A 19003-nucleotide genomic window follows, 5' to 3' on the forward strand; every position below is an offset into this window, starting at 1 on the left:
CGATATTTGCGCTAATATATGATGTTAAATGTGATCTTTTATTAATCGCTCTATCGGTCATGGACTATAACTTGACTTCAAGTAAGGCTGAGACGGCAGTCACTTGCACCCAAATGTTTTTGGCCAATTTTGAGAAAAAATGTTGATAAACTCAGAAAAAATGTGAGAATCTGTTGATTTTTGTGTGAATTCTGCAGTTATTGGTGAAAACCGGAGGGGCCTATTGCTATAATTTGGAGTTTAGAGGGCCACAAAAAAGCAATGGCGGGCCAGATTTGGCCCTCGGGCCTTGAGTTTGACATACGTGACATATATAATAATCTCGAGAAACTTTTTCAATATCTATTCATTGGGAAGTTAATTTTGCTTGTTTAGTCAAACATTTATTTTCTTTTTTATAGTGGAAAAAGAGAGTGGGAAAGAAAATTTATAATAAATAGATGTAAAGAACATGGAAAAGTAAAAGATAAAAACTATAACTATTGATTTATAAATCTTGTTGAAAGTTGGTTAGGATTGATTTAGCCTTGTTTTTAATATCAGGCTTAAGACTCAAAAATTGTAAATGAGTAATAGCTGTAAGGTACTAGCATTGTTGTGGCTTGTTTATTGTTGTCATATCAACTGCCTACCAAGATGGCTGTCAGTTAAAACAAAGAATGTTGTCATTTATATTTTCAGTATGTTTCCGTTAGCTTTTTAAAGGTACAATGTAGTTCTTATTATTAATAGTTTCTAGTGAGAAAATAAATGTGTGTATTTTTTATCCGGTTTCAACTGTAAATAACCTTTTCCAAATTTTAATCTTCTAATCAAAGTTAAATTACACGTTATCACAAAACTGTTCAGTTAAAATATCAATAACTTTCAAGGACTAGAAGCAAAGTTTAGTGCTTTAATTACTAATTAAACACAAAAAAAGAAAAAAAAAATTATTGTGAAAACCGCAAATTCACATATGACGACCAAGCAAGAATTTCACAGTATGAACTTACGTTTTGCGGAGGTCTTTGACCCAGCTCAGGAACTTCTCGGCACTGATCTCATCATCAATCACAGTGTAATCGATACCCTTGTTTGGCAGCAGGATAAGCATGGAGACGCCTTGCTGGTATGGCAGCTTCAGCAGTCTGGCTCCCAGGGGAATATCCTCCGCAGTGTAGAACTTGTCCTCTTTAACCATCATGGGAACTTGCAGTATATTGTAATTATCGATGTAAAAGGGAGCGTCTCTGGTCAAATCGGAGTTAAAAGGCGACTGCCAGGCACCTGGATTGGGAACAACACGGTTAACTTGGATGTAAATAGTTAAAGTTAGTCTCAAAAACAAGTCAATATTTTTTATTCTGCAATGGAGTGTTAGGGCCACGCTAATAAAATAATAATGAAATAAGATTATGATAGTTAAGTCATAAAGTTATGAAAATAAGATCAAAATAATAGGAGAATAAAGTCATAATATGATAATAAGGTTGAATAAAGTCGCAGTAATACGAGAATAAAGCCGAAATAACGGAACAAGATTGAAAAGTATTAGAATAAAGTCATAAAATGGTAAAGTCAAATTAGGTCAAAACAATAGGAAAATAAAAACGCATAATATTACAAGAATAAGGCCATAATAAAAGAATATAGTCGAATAAGGTTAAAATAAAACAATAATAAAGTCTTATAGCATTAATAAAGTCATAAAATTACAAAAATAAAGTCGAAAAATATGAGAATAAAGTCTCAATATGAGGATAAGTTTGAAATAATGCAAGAATAAAATCACAATATTATTGCTTTAGTCTGGTAATATAACTATCGTATTATTTTGACTTCTCATATTTTTTCTACTTTATTCCCGTAACTCAATTTTTTACTTCTTATTTATTTCTGAGTAGGGTCCTAATAGTCTGTCATATTCATTACCTCGGAAGAAAATGCTGTTGATCAGCAGCAGCTGAGTCGTTTCATCAAGTGAGGAAATCATTTCGGTAATTTTATCCTGCGTCTTCTGCCTGATGTATTCGTTTACGTAACTGACGCTCCCTTTCGTGTCCGCAAAGTCCACGCTTTTAACGTCGGCGTGGAAAAACGTCCTTAAATTGTCCTCAAACACATTCCGGACCTCCACCTGCTGACGGACAAAAAGCGCCATGTTTTGGTCCAGTTTCAGAGAGCCGTTCTGCGCGATGTTCTCCTGAAGGAGCTGGAAAAGCCTCGGGATGAGCTGCGGCTGGGCGGCCGACTCCAACTGCTCCAAGTTCAGTACCCTGAGGATCTCCTGGTGCGTCACGCCGCCAGACGCCATCAGCAGGGCGGCGAAACTGGTGGAGATGCTCAGAGGAGAGAAGAAGACGTTCTTGTCGTGGTGGCTGGATATTTTTCTGTAAAGGTTCATGGCGAAGTCCATGTTCTTGTAGGAAAGATCGGAGATGGTGACGTTTGGAGGCGCTGCTTGATGGACAGGAGCCAGGTAGCACAAGCAGGTTAGGAAGAAAATAAACGGCATTTCCAGTTTGTGGGTTCCCATAGCTGGAGCTCGGAAAGGTTTGAACTCTGAACCTGAAAGATGTTTTAATTGCAAAAATACAGAATATTACCAAGTGTTTTCGTCTAGTCACTCTTACTTTGAAAAAGCTTCCAGTGTTGTAGCAAGTTTAGCAAATTAATTACACTGCAAAAACACAAAATCTTGCCAAGTATTTTGGTTTAGTTTCTAGTTCAAATATCTCAATACACTTGAAATAAGACAAACCTTAAGGAATTGACTTAAAACACACACGTATATCTGAAATGTTACTTGTAAGATAGTTTTGTTTTCTTTTAAGTTTGCTAATATATTTGCACTTGCAACTCCAAATAATTGGTGAGAATTTGTTTTTGCAGTGTGGACAAATGAACAACACTTCAAAAACACAATATTACCAAATAGTTTAGTTTCTAGTGGAAATATAGAAACTAAAAATAAGACAAATATGCGTGAAATAAGACAAAACTTGTAAAGGAATTATTTTCTTGAAAATACCTCCTATATACTGCAGTACTGAAAAGTTACTGGTAAGTTAGTTTTGTTTTATGTCAAGTGTATTTGCAAAACAAACCGGATCAAAACGCTTTGTAAGAGTTTGTGGATTTGTAGTTAATTAATTAGCTAAACTTTCTAACAAACGTTTCCAAAGTAAAAATGACATAAATCCTGTTTTTATTCCTCAGAATTAATAGACCACAAAATGCAAAAACTGGATGACTTTTTTTTAAATAAGTTTTCAATAAACAAATTCCTTCAACACAAATTCTTTTGATTTTTACGTTGCAAAAACAAAAATCTCACTGAGTGTTTTTAGTCCAGTTTTTACTGCAAATATTTTAGTTTTATCTTATTTCAAGTGTACTAGCTTACAAGTAACCTTTCAGTAAGATATGAGCTTGATTAAATAATTATTGAATATTGATAAATATTGGCAATTTTTTTCTTATAACAAAACATTTTTTACATGTTATAAGTTAAAAACTGCCAACTAGAACTAGTACTTTTTACTTAAATCAAGCTCCTGTATTTTACTGAAAAGTTACTTGAAAGTTAGTTTAAGTAACTAAACTTAGTGTTTAGTTACTGTTTAGTTTAGTTAGTGTTTTTATTTCAAATGTGCCAAGATAAGTAACCAAAATACTTGGTAAGATTTTGTGTTTTTGCATCGAATGACCCCATATATTTGCTAGACATAGGAGCCTATTTAAAGTAAACAATCCACTAGCATTTTTTTTCATTTATAACACTGGAAAAATGAATTATTAGTTGAACAATTTGCCAGTGGAAATAGTATTTTTTAAATCAATATTCAACAATTATTTACTATAAACAGGCTGATATTTTACTGAAAGTTACTTGTAAATTATATTTGTTTAATTTCAAGTATATTACAACATTTTCACTAGACAAAAATACTTGGTAAGACTTTTTGCAGTTCATCTGAATTAATTCTACATTTATCACAACAGAGAAACTGTAATTTTGCGGCGAAATGTACTCCTAGCCCAACTAGCCACCATACGCACCTTTCGGCTCGATCCAGATGAGTTCTGTAAACTGCTTCTGTTATTTGGGGAAACAAAGTACAAGTATGTTCTTCTGGTTACATATTAACTACAACAAAGTTTTAGGGGGGAGAACTTTCACCATCATTGTCCCCATTACTCATAAATGACTTTGCTGTGATTTACACCTGATCAGGGGCGGATCTACATGGGGGCTAAAGGGCTCAAGTACCCCCATGTAGAATTATGTCCTTAAAACTATCCTTAGAAAAATTAATCACTTGTTTGATTAGAAGCCTATTTCACACCAAATCTTAAAAAAAAATGTTTTGGTCTACTTTGTAGTGCAAATATCTTAGTTTTGTCTTATTTCAAGTGTACTAACTTACAAGTAACTTTAACGTAAGAAATGAGAGCTTGATTTAACTAAGTAATTACTTAATATTGATTAATAAGTAAAATAGTAAAATTATTATTAACATTTTCTGGGTCCACCACTGCACCTGATATTAGTATCTATCATATTGGGTTTGTCTATGTTGGGTTTGCCTCAAAGATAACCAACTTATCTGCAACTTTACATAGGAATTATCCAGTTTCAGTATTTTTGGCAGGCATTTTGTTACTGCATGCAAATTAATATTAAAGCTCACAACTTCCCCCATTAAATAAAATATCTAAATTTGACTTATTTGTTGTTGATAAGAAGGAACATTATCTGCAGACGAAGCCCATTTCTGCCAAAATAAAACTAGACAAAATAAAAGCCCAACCGGAAGTCATAAATTTGACTTTCAAAGTTGTTATTATGAGATTTAAAGTCAGAATTATGAGGTACGTAATCATTTTGACTTTCAAAATGTCATAATTTTGACTTTTTGTCTACTGCTGTTACCGTAATACACCATGTATTCGTGAAGCTAATCTTTAATATAAGCTAACGTTGACTGATTTGTGTCTCAACTGCTCTTGTATCTCATATCATGACTTTAAATCTGATAATTATGACTTTCGACTTCTTGTTGGGCTTTTATTTTTAGTTTTATGGCAGAAATGGGCTTCCGTAGTCACATGTCACAATAAAAATGCAGCAAACAGTGAGTTAATATCACTTTAATCCTGCAACACTGACCATTATATTAACTGAAAGAATGTGTATCGCAACATGAAACAAACACAACAGATTACTGTAAGAAAGAAGTGATTGAAAACAATGCAATGATAGAAAAAACACGTTTTATACTCTCACACAAGTGCATTTAAAATGAAAAAATTACAGCCAATCCTGACGAGCAACGGTGAAAACATCAGATCTGCACAGCATGTTTTTTACTTTGCATGACCTCCAAACTTGTTCTTGGTTCCAGAAATCGTGACTCCTAACAAACGGTTTTAATGTGGTCTGTTCAGGAAAAAACAACCCGATAAAACTCAGCATGGTTATAGTTTTAGACCAGCAATAAACTACAACATGGTTTCCAGACCTGCCAAATGTTTCTGATGTTTGATTTCTCAGCTTAACAGATTAAGGAGTTTAATAATTATTTATCAACACATGACGTTCAAGGACCTTTGGCAACCTTAATAATAACCGAAGTATCAGTGTAAGGCAGTTAAAACCAGATTTATATACTGTGAAACCAAATCAAATCCATCTTTTACTGTTTTAGGTCAGTTAGGAAAACCACATTTATTTTCTACGTGTTACATAATTTAATCATTTAAGCAATTTGGAAAATCCCAGAAGCATCTGTGGGCTTCCTTTGCAAAATTTAGGCTAACAGGAAGCAAACTATGGAAGCATTTTAAGGCAAACACTCTGTTTCTTAATGTGACGCCATGAGAAAATAAAACCGAACAAAGAAAGCGACTTGTGGATCTCAAAACGTCAGGTTTTATCATTCGGTATGATTTCCAGATGTTTATTTTGTCAAACGTTGCATGAAAATATCCAGCATTCATCATAATTAGGTAGATGTCGGGTTCTATAATCTAGAAAGTAATGTAATCTGGTGATATTTGTGACTGAAGCTGTTAAAGTAAAAACAGAATTTAACAACATGGGCTGGAAGGCCACTCAGCATGGAAAAAGACATTACCCCAAAAGTAACATAAAAACAAGTATTTCTGGTCTGGTTTCTACTACAAATATCTTAGTGCTCTTGAAATAAGGCAAAAATAATTTAAAAGTAACTTTAGCTAGAAATAGGAGCTTTTTTTCCCAAAATAAATGACTCCTCAATATTGATGAAATAAAGTTCTAGTTCCACTGACAGATTATTTAACTTAGAACAAGACATTTTTCTCATACTACAAGTGAAATAATCTGCTAGTGAACTAGTACGTTTTCATTAACATCAAGGAATTATTTACTTTTTAAAAAGTCTTTTATACTGTCAAACAGCTACTTATAAGTTGGTTTCAAGAGTACTATAATATTTGCTCTACAAACTAGACAAAAAATACTTAGGATTTAGTATTTTTCCAGTGAATGACCCTTAAAATGCCACCACTGTATCTATAAAGTTGGTTCAGGATAAGAAAACATTTGATTCCTGATTTCAGTACCATAGAAAATGTTTCTATTGTTAGAAACTTCTGGAATGAAAATAGATACCAAAATATCTCATTATTGTGGCGTTTAGGAATTTGTTTTTGTCCCAACTGACCTAAAAGATAAAAGATTTGATGTCAGAAAGTGAAGATGGAAAAAATGAGAACATCTGGTTTCAACTTTATGCTACTTAAATGGTCAAATTTGTGCAAGTAGTTTGGTAGCTGTATAATCTAAGTAATAATATTCTGACATATAACAAACTGAATATTTCCTTCTTAGCTCACTAAGTGCTTTATGAGAGATTCTAACGGAACGTTGTAGAAAAAAACTGTATTGTCCACACTGGACCCTTATATTAATTTAATGTCTACTCGTACATTTAAAGAAAGGAATAAAGTGAAAACATTGAAGACGAACTGAGTAAAACTATCACTCAGATCAGGAATAAACAATCCACAGACATTAGTGTTTCAGACCAAAAGACACTTTGCTGTGGTGAGAAATTGTTGGATTATTTCAGACTATAAAGGAGTTGTGATGGATTAGGTCTCCTAATCATTTCTTTGTTCCACAAACCAAACGCAGGAGGGTGTGTCGTTGCCTATAAAGCTTTTTCTGTCCAAGACATTGGTCTCGTATGGCTTTCATAGAATGCCTATCTTATTTTTGTTTTCTTTTAACCTCCAACACTTGCATGTTTTTTTTGTCTTTCCAGGTCTTCCTGAAAAACCCCAAAAGAACTGGAATAAAAAAAAACTGTATACAATAGAAAAGAAGGCGCCATGGTAAAAAAGGCAATTGCAATCTTGGATTTACTGCATCATGAGTCCGCTGGAGCCCGAGCGCTTCACCGGGTCGCACCAAAGTGCTGCCTCTTCATCTCGTCTCTGTGGTCGGTCAGTGAACTAACACAGGAAACCGTGTCCTTGCGTCCTTATGTTTGCATATGCAAAAGGTTAGAGGAGGGAGCGAAGCTACCCCCAGGCAGGGGTTCCAGTCCAGGCCGCTGGTAAACAACACAAACTTTCCACAACTTCACTGGCTGGACTCTTGCTGTTGGTCTTCCTCTGAGCCGGTGTTTGCTGATCCTGGGTAAAGTCGTGGCCTCAGGTTAATATTTAATTACACTCTTACTCATTGCATTAAACTGCCTCTAGAATATAGGAACAGTCTTAAGATTGTGGAAAGAAGCTGAAAGTGTTCATGTTTCAAATTAGCTGTTCATCATTTAGGGTGATTTCACACCAGATTGGGGACTAAAGTTGCGACATTTGTTACATTTTCAGCAGCTGTGGTTCACATTCATGCTGCACTGTCAAATAAATGAGAGTATTGGGTCCATGCTAAGAAAAAATAAATAAAGTACAAAAATAAAGTTGAAATAATACGAGAATAGAGTCAAAATAATGAGAATAAAATCAAAATAATACGAGAATAAAGTCATAATATTACCAGAATAAAGTTGTAATATTATGACTTTGTTCTCATAATTAAATTGTTTTTATTTTCTTGGTGTGGCCCTAACGCTCTGTCGTATAAACAAATCAAATTTAAAAACTTGTTCCCCTCCTTGCCTGTGGTGGCGCTGCACCAATAACCACCTAAGGAAACAACACCAAAACCTCAGAAGAACAGCGAAACGTCCCTCTCCACAAAATGTAAACAGTAGCAACAGACTTTCTAGACCACAGGTGTAAAACTCCAGTCCAGTGTTTAGATGTGCCACAGGTACAAAACACTGGAATGAAATGGTTTAATTACCTCCTCCTTGTGTAGATCAGTTCTCCAGAACCTTAATGACCTAATTATTCTGTTCAGGTGTGGAGCAGCAGAGGCACATCTAAAAGTTGCAGGACAGTGGCCCTTGAGGACTGGAGTTTGAGACCCCTGCTCTAGACAAACAAACTAATTTGTTAAAATTTGTTTTTATTTTCTTTTGGGTTTTCAGACTCTCACTAAATGTCTTTTTGCCACTGAATGGATCAGAAATATTCAGGAGCCTCCACTGGCAAGGTTGGATGCAGTAAAATGGGATTAGACAAAAAATTTAACCCAACCCATGAAATGTGAACATTTCCATAACTTTTTTCCCCCCAAATGTTTCAATATTTTAATGATGCAAAGCGAGTTTTCTCACCTGGATTTGTGTCTGGCTGTTGGGGAATGTTTGGCTGAGCTTGTTGCTGCTGCCTAAAACAGGAATCAGAGACAATTTTACTCTAAATCTTGTTCTTTAATTCCTCTCTTAGGAGGAGATGAAGAGTCTGCTTCATCCTACCGTTCAAAGTAGGCCTGTCTCCTCTTCCTCAGCTCCTCCGCTGTCAGCGTCTCGCTCTGGACTTTTTGTCCTTCTTCAGTGCTGCTGGATTTCACACCTAAAACCTCGCACTCCGAAGACGAGTTGCTCATCACGGCTCCTGAAAAACATGGAAGAGAGAGAGGAGCGAGGGAGAAAGTAAGAATATGTTGAAATGTTCAAACTATTTTTATTTTTTTGTAAATCTCCAGATGTAAACTCCCAGAGATCAATAATAAAGTTTGCTCTGAAATTATGGCAGCCATTTTTAAAGCATGCAGGGTTTAAATGTCGAGCAAAAACAAAAAAGGAAAGGAGGTAGGATGGAAAAAAGAAAGTAAAGAAGGAAGGATAGTTATTACAAAAAAGGGAAAGACTGAAGGCTGGACACAAAGAAGGACAGAAGAGAGCATTAAGAAGAAAGGAAGGACAAAAAAGGACTGGAAACAAACCAGGAATAGAAATGGAGGGAAAGAAAAAGGAAACAAAGAGGAATAAAAGACAAAAGAAAGAAACAAAAAGACAATGGAAGGAAGACAAAAACAGAAGGAATAAAAGAAAGAAAAACAAAAGAAGCAGAGAAACAAAGAAAAAGAAATAAAAGACAAAGAAACAAGATGGAAAGAGAGAGGAAGAAGGAAAGACATAAAGAAACAAGCAAAGAAATGAAAGATAAATGAAGACAGTAACAAAAAAAGAACAAGGAAGACAAAAAAAGCATTAAAAAAATAAAGACACAGAAAGATGGACATGAGGATGAAAAATTTTAAGAAGGAAGGAAGGAAACATTTAGGTAACCAGATGGGAATGGACTTTTGGTAAATTTATATTTTTTCTTACTTTTCAAAGATCTAAAAGTCAAGTATTCGACTTTTCCAGGTGATCAAACTGAGTATTGATTTAGTCAGGATTTCTTTTCTGTTCCTTCACTCTGTTTTGTTAATTTAACAGTAGAAAATCCTGATACCGCTTCTGTTTTATTACCCTTTCCCAAGTCTTTTGCATCATAAAGGCGAACATGTTCCGATAAATAACTCCATTAATCCCGTTACCCTGCATGCTGAGCTGAATGGCTCTCCGAACGTCGGCCTCTTCGTCTTCCACATCCATGTCCTGCCTGCTGAGCGCCAGAGCTCTCTTCAGCTCCTCATCCTCATCCTCCACAACAAAACCCACGTCCGTCTGCGTCTGAGAGGCCGACGTCCTGCTGGCAGTAAACACCGGAGTTAGCTGTTCTTTTGGGTCGGGACGCCGGCGTGCTGCGGAGACGTACCCCATGCTGGTCTGGGCCTCGTCTTCCCCGATGAGTCTGGGCCGCTGCTGCTGGTGGACCCGCATAATGCCCAGGATCTGCTCCGCCTCGCACTCTGGGAGATTTCCCCGGATTACAAATATGGAATAACCTGCAGAAATACAGAATTAATATTTCTAATCTGAACCCGACATGTAAGAGTATATCAGGGTTTGCATAGTAAAATTCACACTGCAAAATTCAAAATGTTACCAAGTCATTTGGTCTAGTTTATATCTTAGTTAAGGTTAATCAGTTGAAATAAAACAAAACTAACATGTAACTTTTCATCAAAATAAGATATTTGCACTAGAAACTAAACCCAATTTACTGTTCTAGCACCAAAATAAACAAATGAACTAAAGATTATAGTTTCAATTTGTGATTATATAATTATTACTGTTAAAATGTTTTGTGATCATATTCTACAATCTACTGCGACAGAGTAAGCTAAAATATAACAAAATTCTATGTTTTGAAATGTCTCACATTCACGTCACTGGTCTGAGAACAAAACAGAAATTTAACACAAAAAATATCCCACAACTTCAGTAGTTTTGCTTAATATTTAAAGTATAACATGATCAATAAGTCTTTGAGGAATTGGGAATAATATATGTTCATTACACTAAAACAATCCAAACAAATCATGTTAAGTTTAATGAGCTTCGAGCTCAAATTAAATGTTTAAACACAAATAAAGTTACAAAAAAATTCTCAAAAATGTTCTTGCTGGGCGTGCCGTGGTGGCGTAGTGGTTAGCGCGACCCGTATTTGGAGGCCTTCAGTCCTCGACGCGACCGTCGCGGGTTCGACTCCCGGACCCAACGACATTTGCCGCATGTCTTCCCCCCTCTCCTTCCCTGTTTCCTGTCAGCCTACTATCATATAAGGGACACTAGAGCCCACAAAAGACCCCCTGGAGGGGTAAAAAAAAAAAAAAAAAGTTCTTGCTAAGTTTTCTGGCATTTAGCAAATAGAAATAATTTAGGCAATTCTACAAAACCTTAAACAAGAAATGTTTTGACTGATTTAACTTCAGACAGTGAGAAAAAATGTCTTTATATTAGGTGTCTGAAAATATTTGGTTTCAGCTATAAATAACATTTTCCAAATTCAGACCTTTAATCAAACAATACATTGCATTTTATTGCTAAACTGTGCACATTCAAAGGACTTTGTACAGAAATCAACACTTTTCAAACCTTGAAAACATTTTCAAAGATTTCGCGCTCCTGATTTATTTTATCCGTACCTTCCTGCTGCAGCTGTGCGAGGAAAAGGGCTAAATACGTGTCCGATATCAACTCCGGTCCAGTCAGGAGTGAATTCAGGTTGAACCACTGCAGTGAAATCAGAGTTTCTGGTGAACTGCATCAACTGGAGTTATTAAAAACTAAAAGGCGGCATCATACCTGCTGTCCCAGTTTGCGTATTGTAAACCAGTGCTCCTTATAGTTGCAAATGAAAGCTTTTTCATTTCTGAAACATAAAAGATGGCATCAGTTTCCAGTGAAATGTAAGTTTTAACTTTTTCACAGCACAGTGATGGCGCCTTACATTGGGTTTATCATCAGCCTCTGGTACTCTGGACTGTTAAAAAGGATCAGCTCCAAGCCCCACACCCGCAGAGCATTGCTAATAACCTGTAGCGACCAGCAGATAAACGGGAGCTCTACCATTTGAAATCAGGACTTTATATTTACTGGCAATAAGGTGGGATTTAAAGACGTACTTGTATCGAGAAGAATCCACTGTCATCCATGTTCCCTGAGGGTTGCTGTAAACACAAAAATACAACATTAAGAATGATTTAAAGCTAAAGTATGTAGCTTTTCCAATATATTTTACATATTATGACAGAACAGGATGACACAGATAATTTGTGGAAAAAAAAGTATAAACAACCAATCAGCGCCAGGCCTTAGTGTTCCTGCTACACTGTATCCACCAGCACAGCCTGTCATGAATGCTAAGGCTAGTTAGCATAGCTACAGATGATGGAGAATAAACAATTTTCCTGTTACAGTAAATAGTTTCTTCGTCATTTGCACATTTAGCATCGAGTACATGAGGTTGATTGACAGCGCTAAGCCCCTCCTCCTGGCTCTAATTGGTTGTTTTTGGTCAGGAGCATTTCTTCACACGGCAACAGTAGCTCAGGCAGGAGGTAGAGGAGCTCAATTTGTTTACAGATTATCTGTCTCTAAACAAACTTCCACGACAGTTTTAACAAATATGTAAAAAACATGTTTTTGTAAAAGTTACATGATGCTGCTTTAAGCTACATTTTGTCCTCTAGTCACCTGTAAAAACGTCCGGTACTCCTCACTGGCCATGCCGCCCTCGGCCATCCTCATCCTCTCCTCTTCATCCAGCTGGTGAGCAATGGAGGACAGATCCACGGGGGTGAAGTACTCCCCCTGCAGGAGATTGTTTAGGCAGTGCTGGGCACACAGGGAGCCCTCTTGCTGCAAAACAAAAATAATATGATTGTTTTGAGACAATTCCCAAGTCATATAATGTTAATGGCATTACAATGAAGGAACACATTCTCAAAGATCAATAAACTTTAACTTCTAATGAACATTTAACGAACATTAACATTTTAAATATCCAAAAATAAATAAACAAAACTAAATAGTGAATTATGAAGTTTCTGTAAGCAAAATTGTCCTTCAAAGGGCGTGCCGTGGTGGCGGAGGGGTTAGCGCGACCCACATTCAGAGGCAACGTAGCCTCGACGCGACTGTCGCGGGTTCGACTCCCGGACCGACGACGTTTACCGCATATCTTCCTCCCTCTCCTTCCCCCTTTCCTGTCAGTCTACTTTGAAAAAGCAACACTAGAGCCCACAAAAAGACCCCTTGCGGGGCGATTAAACAAAAAAAAAATTGTCCTTCAAAAAAGGGGCTAGTTGAAACCAATGCGCTGTTTTTGGATTTCAGTGAAACTAACAGTGGAATTAAAACCATGTTTAAACATTAAACAATTCAAAATGATGCAATTAAAGTTGTCTGATTTAGCTGTTTTTTTTGTAGAGACAATCTGAAACTTTAAAATGATTTTTGCAAATTTTCTGTATTACAAAAAAAATCATTTAGTTTTCAAATTCTGAGTCACTTTTTTAAAAATAAATCAAATAAAAGCCGATTTATTAGCAGCAAAGTTGTTTTTTCAGTAAAAGTATCAGTTTACTCAATATTTTCTATTGTAAGAAAATGTTTGCACCTGTGATGAACAGGCCACTTTTTCTTTTTTTATCATTCTTGAATTTCATTTGGGTGCCACACAAAATCGCTCGGAGGGCCACAAATGGCCCCTGGGCCGCACTTTGGACACCAATACAGTAAATACTTGAAATTATCTCGATATATTATGTTGTTTTAGCATTTTTAGCATCGATATTATCTTTATTATTTTTGTTAGCACTATTAGAGCTACTATTGGTAATAATCTTACTTGTTGGGAATGTCGTAAACACATTGAATTTTGCATTAATAGAATCAGAGTAGGATGAAAAGTAAGAAGGTAAATTATCAAATTCAACCAGTCAGTTCAACTTTATTCCATACGGCGCTGTTTAACATAAAGTGCTCAACAGAAGTTAAAAATACATACAACCACGTTTTAAAAACGACCAAATAAATACAGACAGCACAAATAATAAAGTATAGCTAAAGGGCAGAGAAAAATCTACCTTCATAGATTTAAAAAGAGACTTTTAAAAGGCGCACCAGTTTAAATTATTACATTTATTCGTACTGTAAACACAGGATATATCATTTTAAAACATAGTGATTATGATTTTAAACAAGACTAACCGATCGATCACGAGACCCCACAGTATAATTTATAAACATCCAGTAGTCTTCAGGAATAAAACTAATCAAAAACATCAAATTAGTGGTTTTACTCCACAGCGACAGCACATCGCTTTATTAATGCAACTTTCATTACTAATAAAATCACAATTTGGGAACCTCAAATAATTCGTTTACAGCTGTTAAAACAATCTGAAAACAAACTTTTCAGCCTTTCTTGTTAGCTGGTGAGCTAGCAATTAGCATTCAGAACAAACAACAACACCACAGCTCAGCTAGCAGCGGCAGCTACCGGCTGCTAAACTGACACCGACACTCACACGACGGGTTGCAGTGAACATTTACAAATTAGCGACTCAGATTAAATATTTTACCTACTTTCTCATGAAATATGGAATCCATATTCAGCTTTCTGTCAAACATTCAACTCTGACCTCCACCTCTTCCGCATTCATCAGCTCAGCGACAGGAGACAATCTTTACTGGCGCCCCCTGGTGGTAGGCCTGACTCAGCGCTTTGGACGTTTTGCTCAGAACCGTGTAACAGGAAACGGTCTCCCTATGACGCATGCTCCTTAAACAGCACCTGAACATGGCGGACGGGGAGAAGCCGTCAGAGGGGCTGCAGCTCAGTCAGGTGAGATGTTCTGGGATTAAATCCAGCTGACAGCTGACCGACAATCCGAGGGGAGACCGCGGATTGCATCGGGATCATTTCTGGGAATTTAACGGTCTTTTTGCTTTGTGACAGGGCGCCGTTCCGACTAAGCTAAAGCAGCTCTAAGGCTAACTACCAACTAGCCTCAAAGAGCCTCCAATTAAATGCACATAAACGTGTTTATTTACATATCTGAATGGGTTTGAAGCAGGATTCAGTATTGTTTAATATTTACTGCTCAACAACCAGTTTGTTTAAGTGTATTTATGTGTTTTGAACCACAATTTGTTTTAGTTGTATTAATCCAGCTCATTGTTTAGGTTTAAAGCAGCATTAGTTTGAGATTTTTTTTAATCTCTGATCCGTTTATAAATATGCTTTTCAGTTTCGGATGTTTTGCTGGTTTTTGCGGGTGAAAATCAGGACTGTTTTCCGTCATTGTTCTCGTTAATGTTTTTAATGTGAAAGCAAAACTGATCCTACTGACTATTTTTTTATAGCGATCTAAATTCAGTTGAACTCTCTTGCCAAGGGGCATTAACACAATAAAACACTTTGTATTTGATAAGGATTTGATGCAGACAGTCTTGCTATTAATCACCTTAGGCATTGTTCTGACCCTATTGTCTGAATGTTGCAGCTGAATTAAGATCAGGCAACCTGTTTTCAATCTTTTGTTCAATTTTGGTGTGAATTTAGCCCAAGTTTTGTGATATTAGCTGACAGAAGTGATATTCAGTGTGGTCTTCTGTTGGTTAAAGCTGTCTGCTTCAAAATTCAATGTGTTGTTTGTTCAGAGATATAATCAAAAAGGCTATTTCATCCTCGCAAATTCCCCTTACTGGGTATTTTCTCTTTAGCAGACCCTTTTCTAAAATCCTGAGAGAGATCCAGGTGTGAACATCTATGTGTCGGCCACGTTCAAACTCACTTAAATGCCTTTTCTGGCTATTTTTCTGTTTGGTTTGAACATCGGAAAATCAGCTTCAGGTTTAGATGTCAAAATGCATTGGATTGCTGTCATATGATTTGTGTTCTGTTAACAAATTAAATCAACCAGTTAAACAGATGTACCAAATAAAGTGGCCAGTGAGTAGGCCTGTCACGATAACAAATTTTGCTGAGCGATGAATTGTCTCAAAAATTATTGCGATAAACGATAATATTGTTTGAAGACCTTTTTACACTGATTTAATGGAAATTATGTAATAATGCATGCGATTTCCTGCCAAAGATAGATATATTTTATTTTCAAAAGAACACTTAACACTGGAACTGATAAACAAAACAACCAAAAACAAAAATAAAATGATAAAGTGGAGAGCACCGGCGTTGAGCCTTTTTTCATTCAGTGTCATCAACAGAAAGAGAAAAAGGCTGGAAGAGACGATAATGCCGATAATTAAAATGAGGTTGATAGTTTTAATTTATCGTACGATTAATTGATTTATCGTTTATCGCGACAGGCCTAGTGAGTGAAGGTGGCTGTAATGGTTTACGATATTTGCATAACATCTGATAAATACCCGGAAGCACTTTGCTGTAACACTTTGGCTTTGTCTGGTGACAGCCTCCTGTACCGTGATGTTATGTAGTGGAAACCGCTTGTCTGAATGTTGCAGCTGAATTAGCTGAGTTTAGAGGGCATTTTAGCCACTTTGGTTGGATGTGAGTAACTTCAACAGTTCTCCTCAGTACAACTTCTTTGTAATTGTTGTGAATGTCATAGAAAAACTCAACTGTCATTTTTACTATCTGTTTTAGTTGATCTAAAGACTATTTTAGTTGAAGATAATTTTGACGAGTAATTTGATTTAAAAAAAAATTCACATTCTGCAGATTTTTCAATTAAAATTTATTATGCACTTTTAGAAATACACTAAATGATACAAATAATCCACTTTATAAGTATGAAAATAAACATTTTGTTGCCTAAAATGCAATGACATAAATCCTTTAGTGTACATCTGATCATTTGTAGCAAAGGATTCATTTTTAGTTAAAAGATCCTTCTAACACCAACATGTGAACAGCTCAGACCTTTTTGCTTTATTTAACATCAGTGCAATAGAAAAGGACATTTACAGAATTTGAACTAGATTAACCTACAATTTGAGGAGTTTTGGGTTTAGCATATTTACAGATTAAGGTTTTTTGTCCATCTTAATTGCAGAATTTAGATACTTTTTGGTTTAATTACTCCTCTTAGTGTGTTATTGTTTCAGCAAATGTCCTTTTCTAGATGCTTCTGTTAACAATTAATCGATTACTAAATTAGTTACTTATTATTTCAATAATCGATTCATCACAATGAATTGTTTCAGCCCTAATCTGCATGAAAGCAAACACTTGGGCATAAGCAGAGTTCCCACAAAATCTGGGAAAATATAGAGTTTAAATATTGAAAGTATTAAAATAAAATGTATGTGCATTTCCAGCCTTTATTAGCCTTGATCTGTTTGTCCAGTCTTCTATCTACCATCTGTAGAAGTAATTAGGCCTGTCACAATAAACAATAAATCAATTAATCGCTTGATAAATTAAAACAAACTCAATAATTTCTATCTGCATGATTTATTGTTTTTCTCTTTTCTCTCTTCCTACCAAAAACTGGATGATAAAATTCTTCAGTCTGGTGCTTTAGTCTCTATTTGCTCTTCTTTTTGTTTACAGAAACTCCATAACTCATTTTATTTGTTTTTTTTTTGTTAACTTATTTTGGATATAAAAAATGTCTTCCAGTGCAAGTGTTAAATATTTATTAGAATTTAAAGTTTGTTGATCTTTGAGAATGCATTACTGTGCCATTACATTATATTACTTGATTATGGTCTTAAAACAATAATATTATAATTTATTGCAAAAACGTCTGCGAGAATTTATCGTCCAGCAAAATTTGGTATCATGACAGGCCTGGAAATAATAATTCAAATATGAATGAACAGCTTTGAAAAAGCGCTCATGCAGTTTTGTTTCAATAGTCAACAGGGCGTTTTTTTTCTCCTTGTTGTCCCTAAAGGAATGGCTGGAGGCGCCAGATTGCAGGGCGGAGCTGCTGCAGCACCTGAAGGACCAGGTGCCGCAGATCTTCTGCCTGAAGAAGGAGCTCAGCCCTCCGGAGGAAGAGGACCTGACGCAGAGGCGGCTCCTTCATCCTCTGGAGTGCTTCCTGTTCGGAGAGGATCCTCAGGAAGGTCTGCAGAAGCTGCAGCAAGGCAGCGCCTCGTCTCAGCTCTGCGGCCGCGTGTTCAAGGAGGGAGAGACTGTTTACTCCTGCAGGTCTGCTCAAAGACTGACAGTTTATCGCAAAAAGTTATTTTCACCACTGCTTTTTCCACGAAAGCATCAGTTAATATTAGTAAATTCTAAGATGTGATTAAAAGCAGTTATAGTGTGTAGTTTAGAGTGGTGATGCACAATATATCGTCACTAACATCGGTATCGGCCGATATTAACCACCGATGTTGGTTTTCCTCTTGTTGCTGTTTTTCTCTGTTGGTTTTTTTTCCTCAAATGCGCTTAAACTGTAGAGAAATATATATAATATTAAATCAATTAATCGCTTGATAAATTAAAACAAACTCAATTTCTATCTGCATGATTTATTGTTTTTCTCTTTTCTCTCTTCCTACCAAAAACTGGACGATAAAATTCTTCAGTCTGGTGCTTTGGTCTCTATTTGCTCTTTTTTTTTGAAGGACAATTTTGTTTACAGAAACTCCATAATTCATTTTATTTGTTGTTTCTGTATTGTTTTTTTAATTTTACTTATTTTTCATATTTAAATGTCATATATCGTCCATAAAGTAATATTAATATTGAATATCGATATCGAGACAAATTTTCATATGACTGTAAGAATTTTCCTCCTAATTTTACTGAATTTAGTTAATTTTATGTCTTAAATTAATATCATAACATAAGGGTTTGGAATATGAACTTAAAGTTTTATAACTGTATTTTGTGGTACTATTGTGATAATGATAAAAGTGATGGTAAAAATGATTTATTACTTCTTTTTTAGGTAACTGTATGGCTGTGATTGTGTGTCACAGCAATTATAGTACCACAAACACAAATACTGCTCTTGAAAAACATTCCTATTGGTAATATACTTCTTTAGGACACCAGTCACATGAAGAAATCTGATTTATGTAATTAAACTGCGAATCGTAACTGCATTTAATCATAATTATTGATGCTTTCATTGAACAAGCAGTGAAGAAAATGGTAAAATTAACAATGCAGAAAATACAGACAGTTTTGGGGGTTTTAAAGATTATTAACTGGAATTTAACATGACAACGATAAATCCAAATTATCATAAGAAATTTATCATGATAAATGATAAATG

The 19003-nt window shown here is 35.6% G+C and overlaps 3 protein-coding genes and 1 long non-coding RNA gene across 9 annotated transcripts in view; 2 read left to right on the plus strand and 2 right to left on the minus strand.

The window, feature by feature from the left end:
• serpina10b (serpin peptidase inhibitor, clade A (alpha-1 antiproteinase, antitrypsin), member 10b) overlaps positions 1–4147 on the minus strand; it is a 10336-nt gene extending 6189 nt beyond the window's left edge. The window contains exons 1-3 of the mRNA XM_032547100.1: positions 4045–4147; positions 1915–2550; positions 996–1269 (exon numbers count right to left, since the gene is read on the minus strand). Coding sequence (XP_032402991.1) covers positions 996–1269; positions 1915–2518 — 878 coding nt within the window. The 5' untranslated portion in view covers positions 2519–2550; positions 4045–4147. The remainder of the gene's footprint in view (positions 1–995; positions 1270–1914; positions 2551–4044) is intronic.
• LOC116708944 (uncharacterized) overlaps positions 1–7346 on the plus strand; it is a 16239-nt gene extending 8893 nt beyond the window's left edge. The window contains exon 2 of the long non-coding RNA XR_004336793.1: positions 7296–7346. This is a non-coding gene — a long non-coding RNA (uncharacterized LOC116708944). The remainder of the gene's footprint in view (positions 1–7295) is intronic.
• atxn3 (ataxin 3) lies at positions 6545–14480 on the minus strand. 3 transcript variants are annotated; one of them, XM_032547103.1, is made up of 11 exons: positions 14370–14480; positions 12474–12638; positions 11903–11947; positions 11728–11813; positions 11583–11649; positions 11423–11510; positions 10150–10279; positions 9929–10083; positions 8859–8997; positions 8718–8770; positions 6545–7668 (listed from the first exon to the last, which is right to left on the minus strand). In XM_032547103.1, the coding sequence occupies exons 1-11, from the start codon at positions 14412–14414 to the stop codon at positions 7616–7618; spliced, it is 1026 nt and encodes a 341-aa protein (XP_032402994.1). In that variant the 5' UTR covers positions 14415–14480; the 3' UTR covers positions 6545–7615. The 3 variants fall into 3 exon arrangements, with proteins under 3 accessions (XP_032402994.1, XP_032402996.1, XP_032402993.1); XM_032547105.1 differs by having other exon boundaries at positions 9929–10080; positions 14370–14479; XM_032547102.1 differs by having other exon boundaries at positions 9929–10279.
• Positions 14481–14502: 22 nt separating this feature from the next.
• The window catches only part of ubr1 (ubiquitin protein ligase E3 component n-recognin 1), a 29694-nt gene continuing 25193 nt past the window's right edge, over positions 14503–19003 (plus strand). For all 4 annotated transcript variants that reach the window (XR_004336791.1, XM_032547089.1, XM_032547090.1 and 1 more), the window contains exons 1-2: positions 14503–14628; positions 17669–17928. Coding sequence is in view for 3 of the 4 variants with exons in the window: in XM_032547089.1 (XP_032402980.1) it covers positions 14560–14628; positions 17669–17928 (329 nt within the window). In the remaining variant the exon portion in view is untranslated. The remainder of the gene's footprint in view (positions 14629–17668; positions 17929–19003) is intronic.

Source organism: Xiphophorus hellerii, chromosome 19 (assembly GCF_003331165.1).
Source record: "Xiphophorus hellerii strain 12219 chromosome 19, Xiphophorus_hellerii-4.1, whole genome shotgun sequence".
NCBI classification, from domain to species: Eukaryota; Metazoa; Chordata; class Actinopteri; order Cyprinodontiformes; family Poeciliidae; genus Xiphophorus; species Xiphophorus hellerii.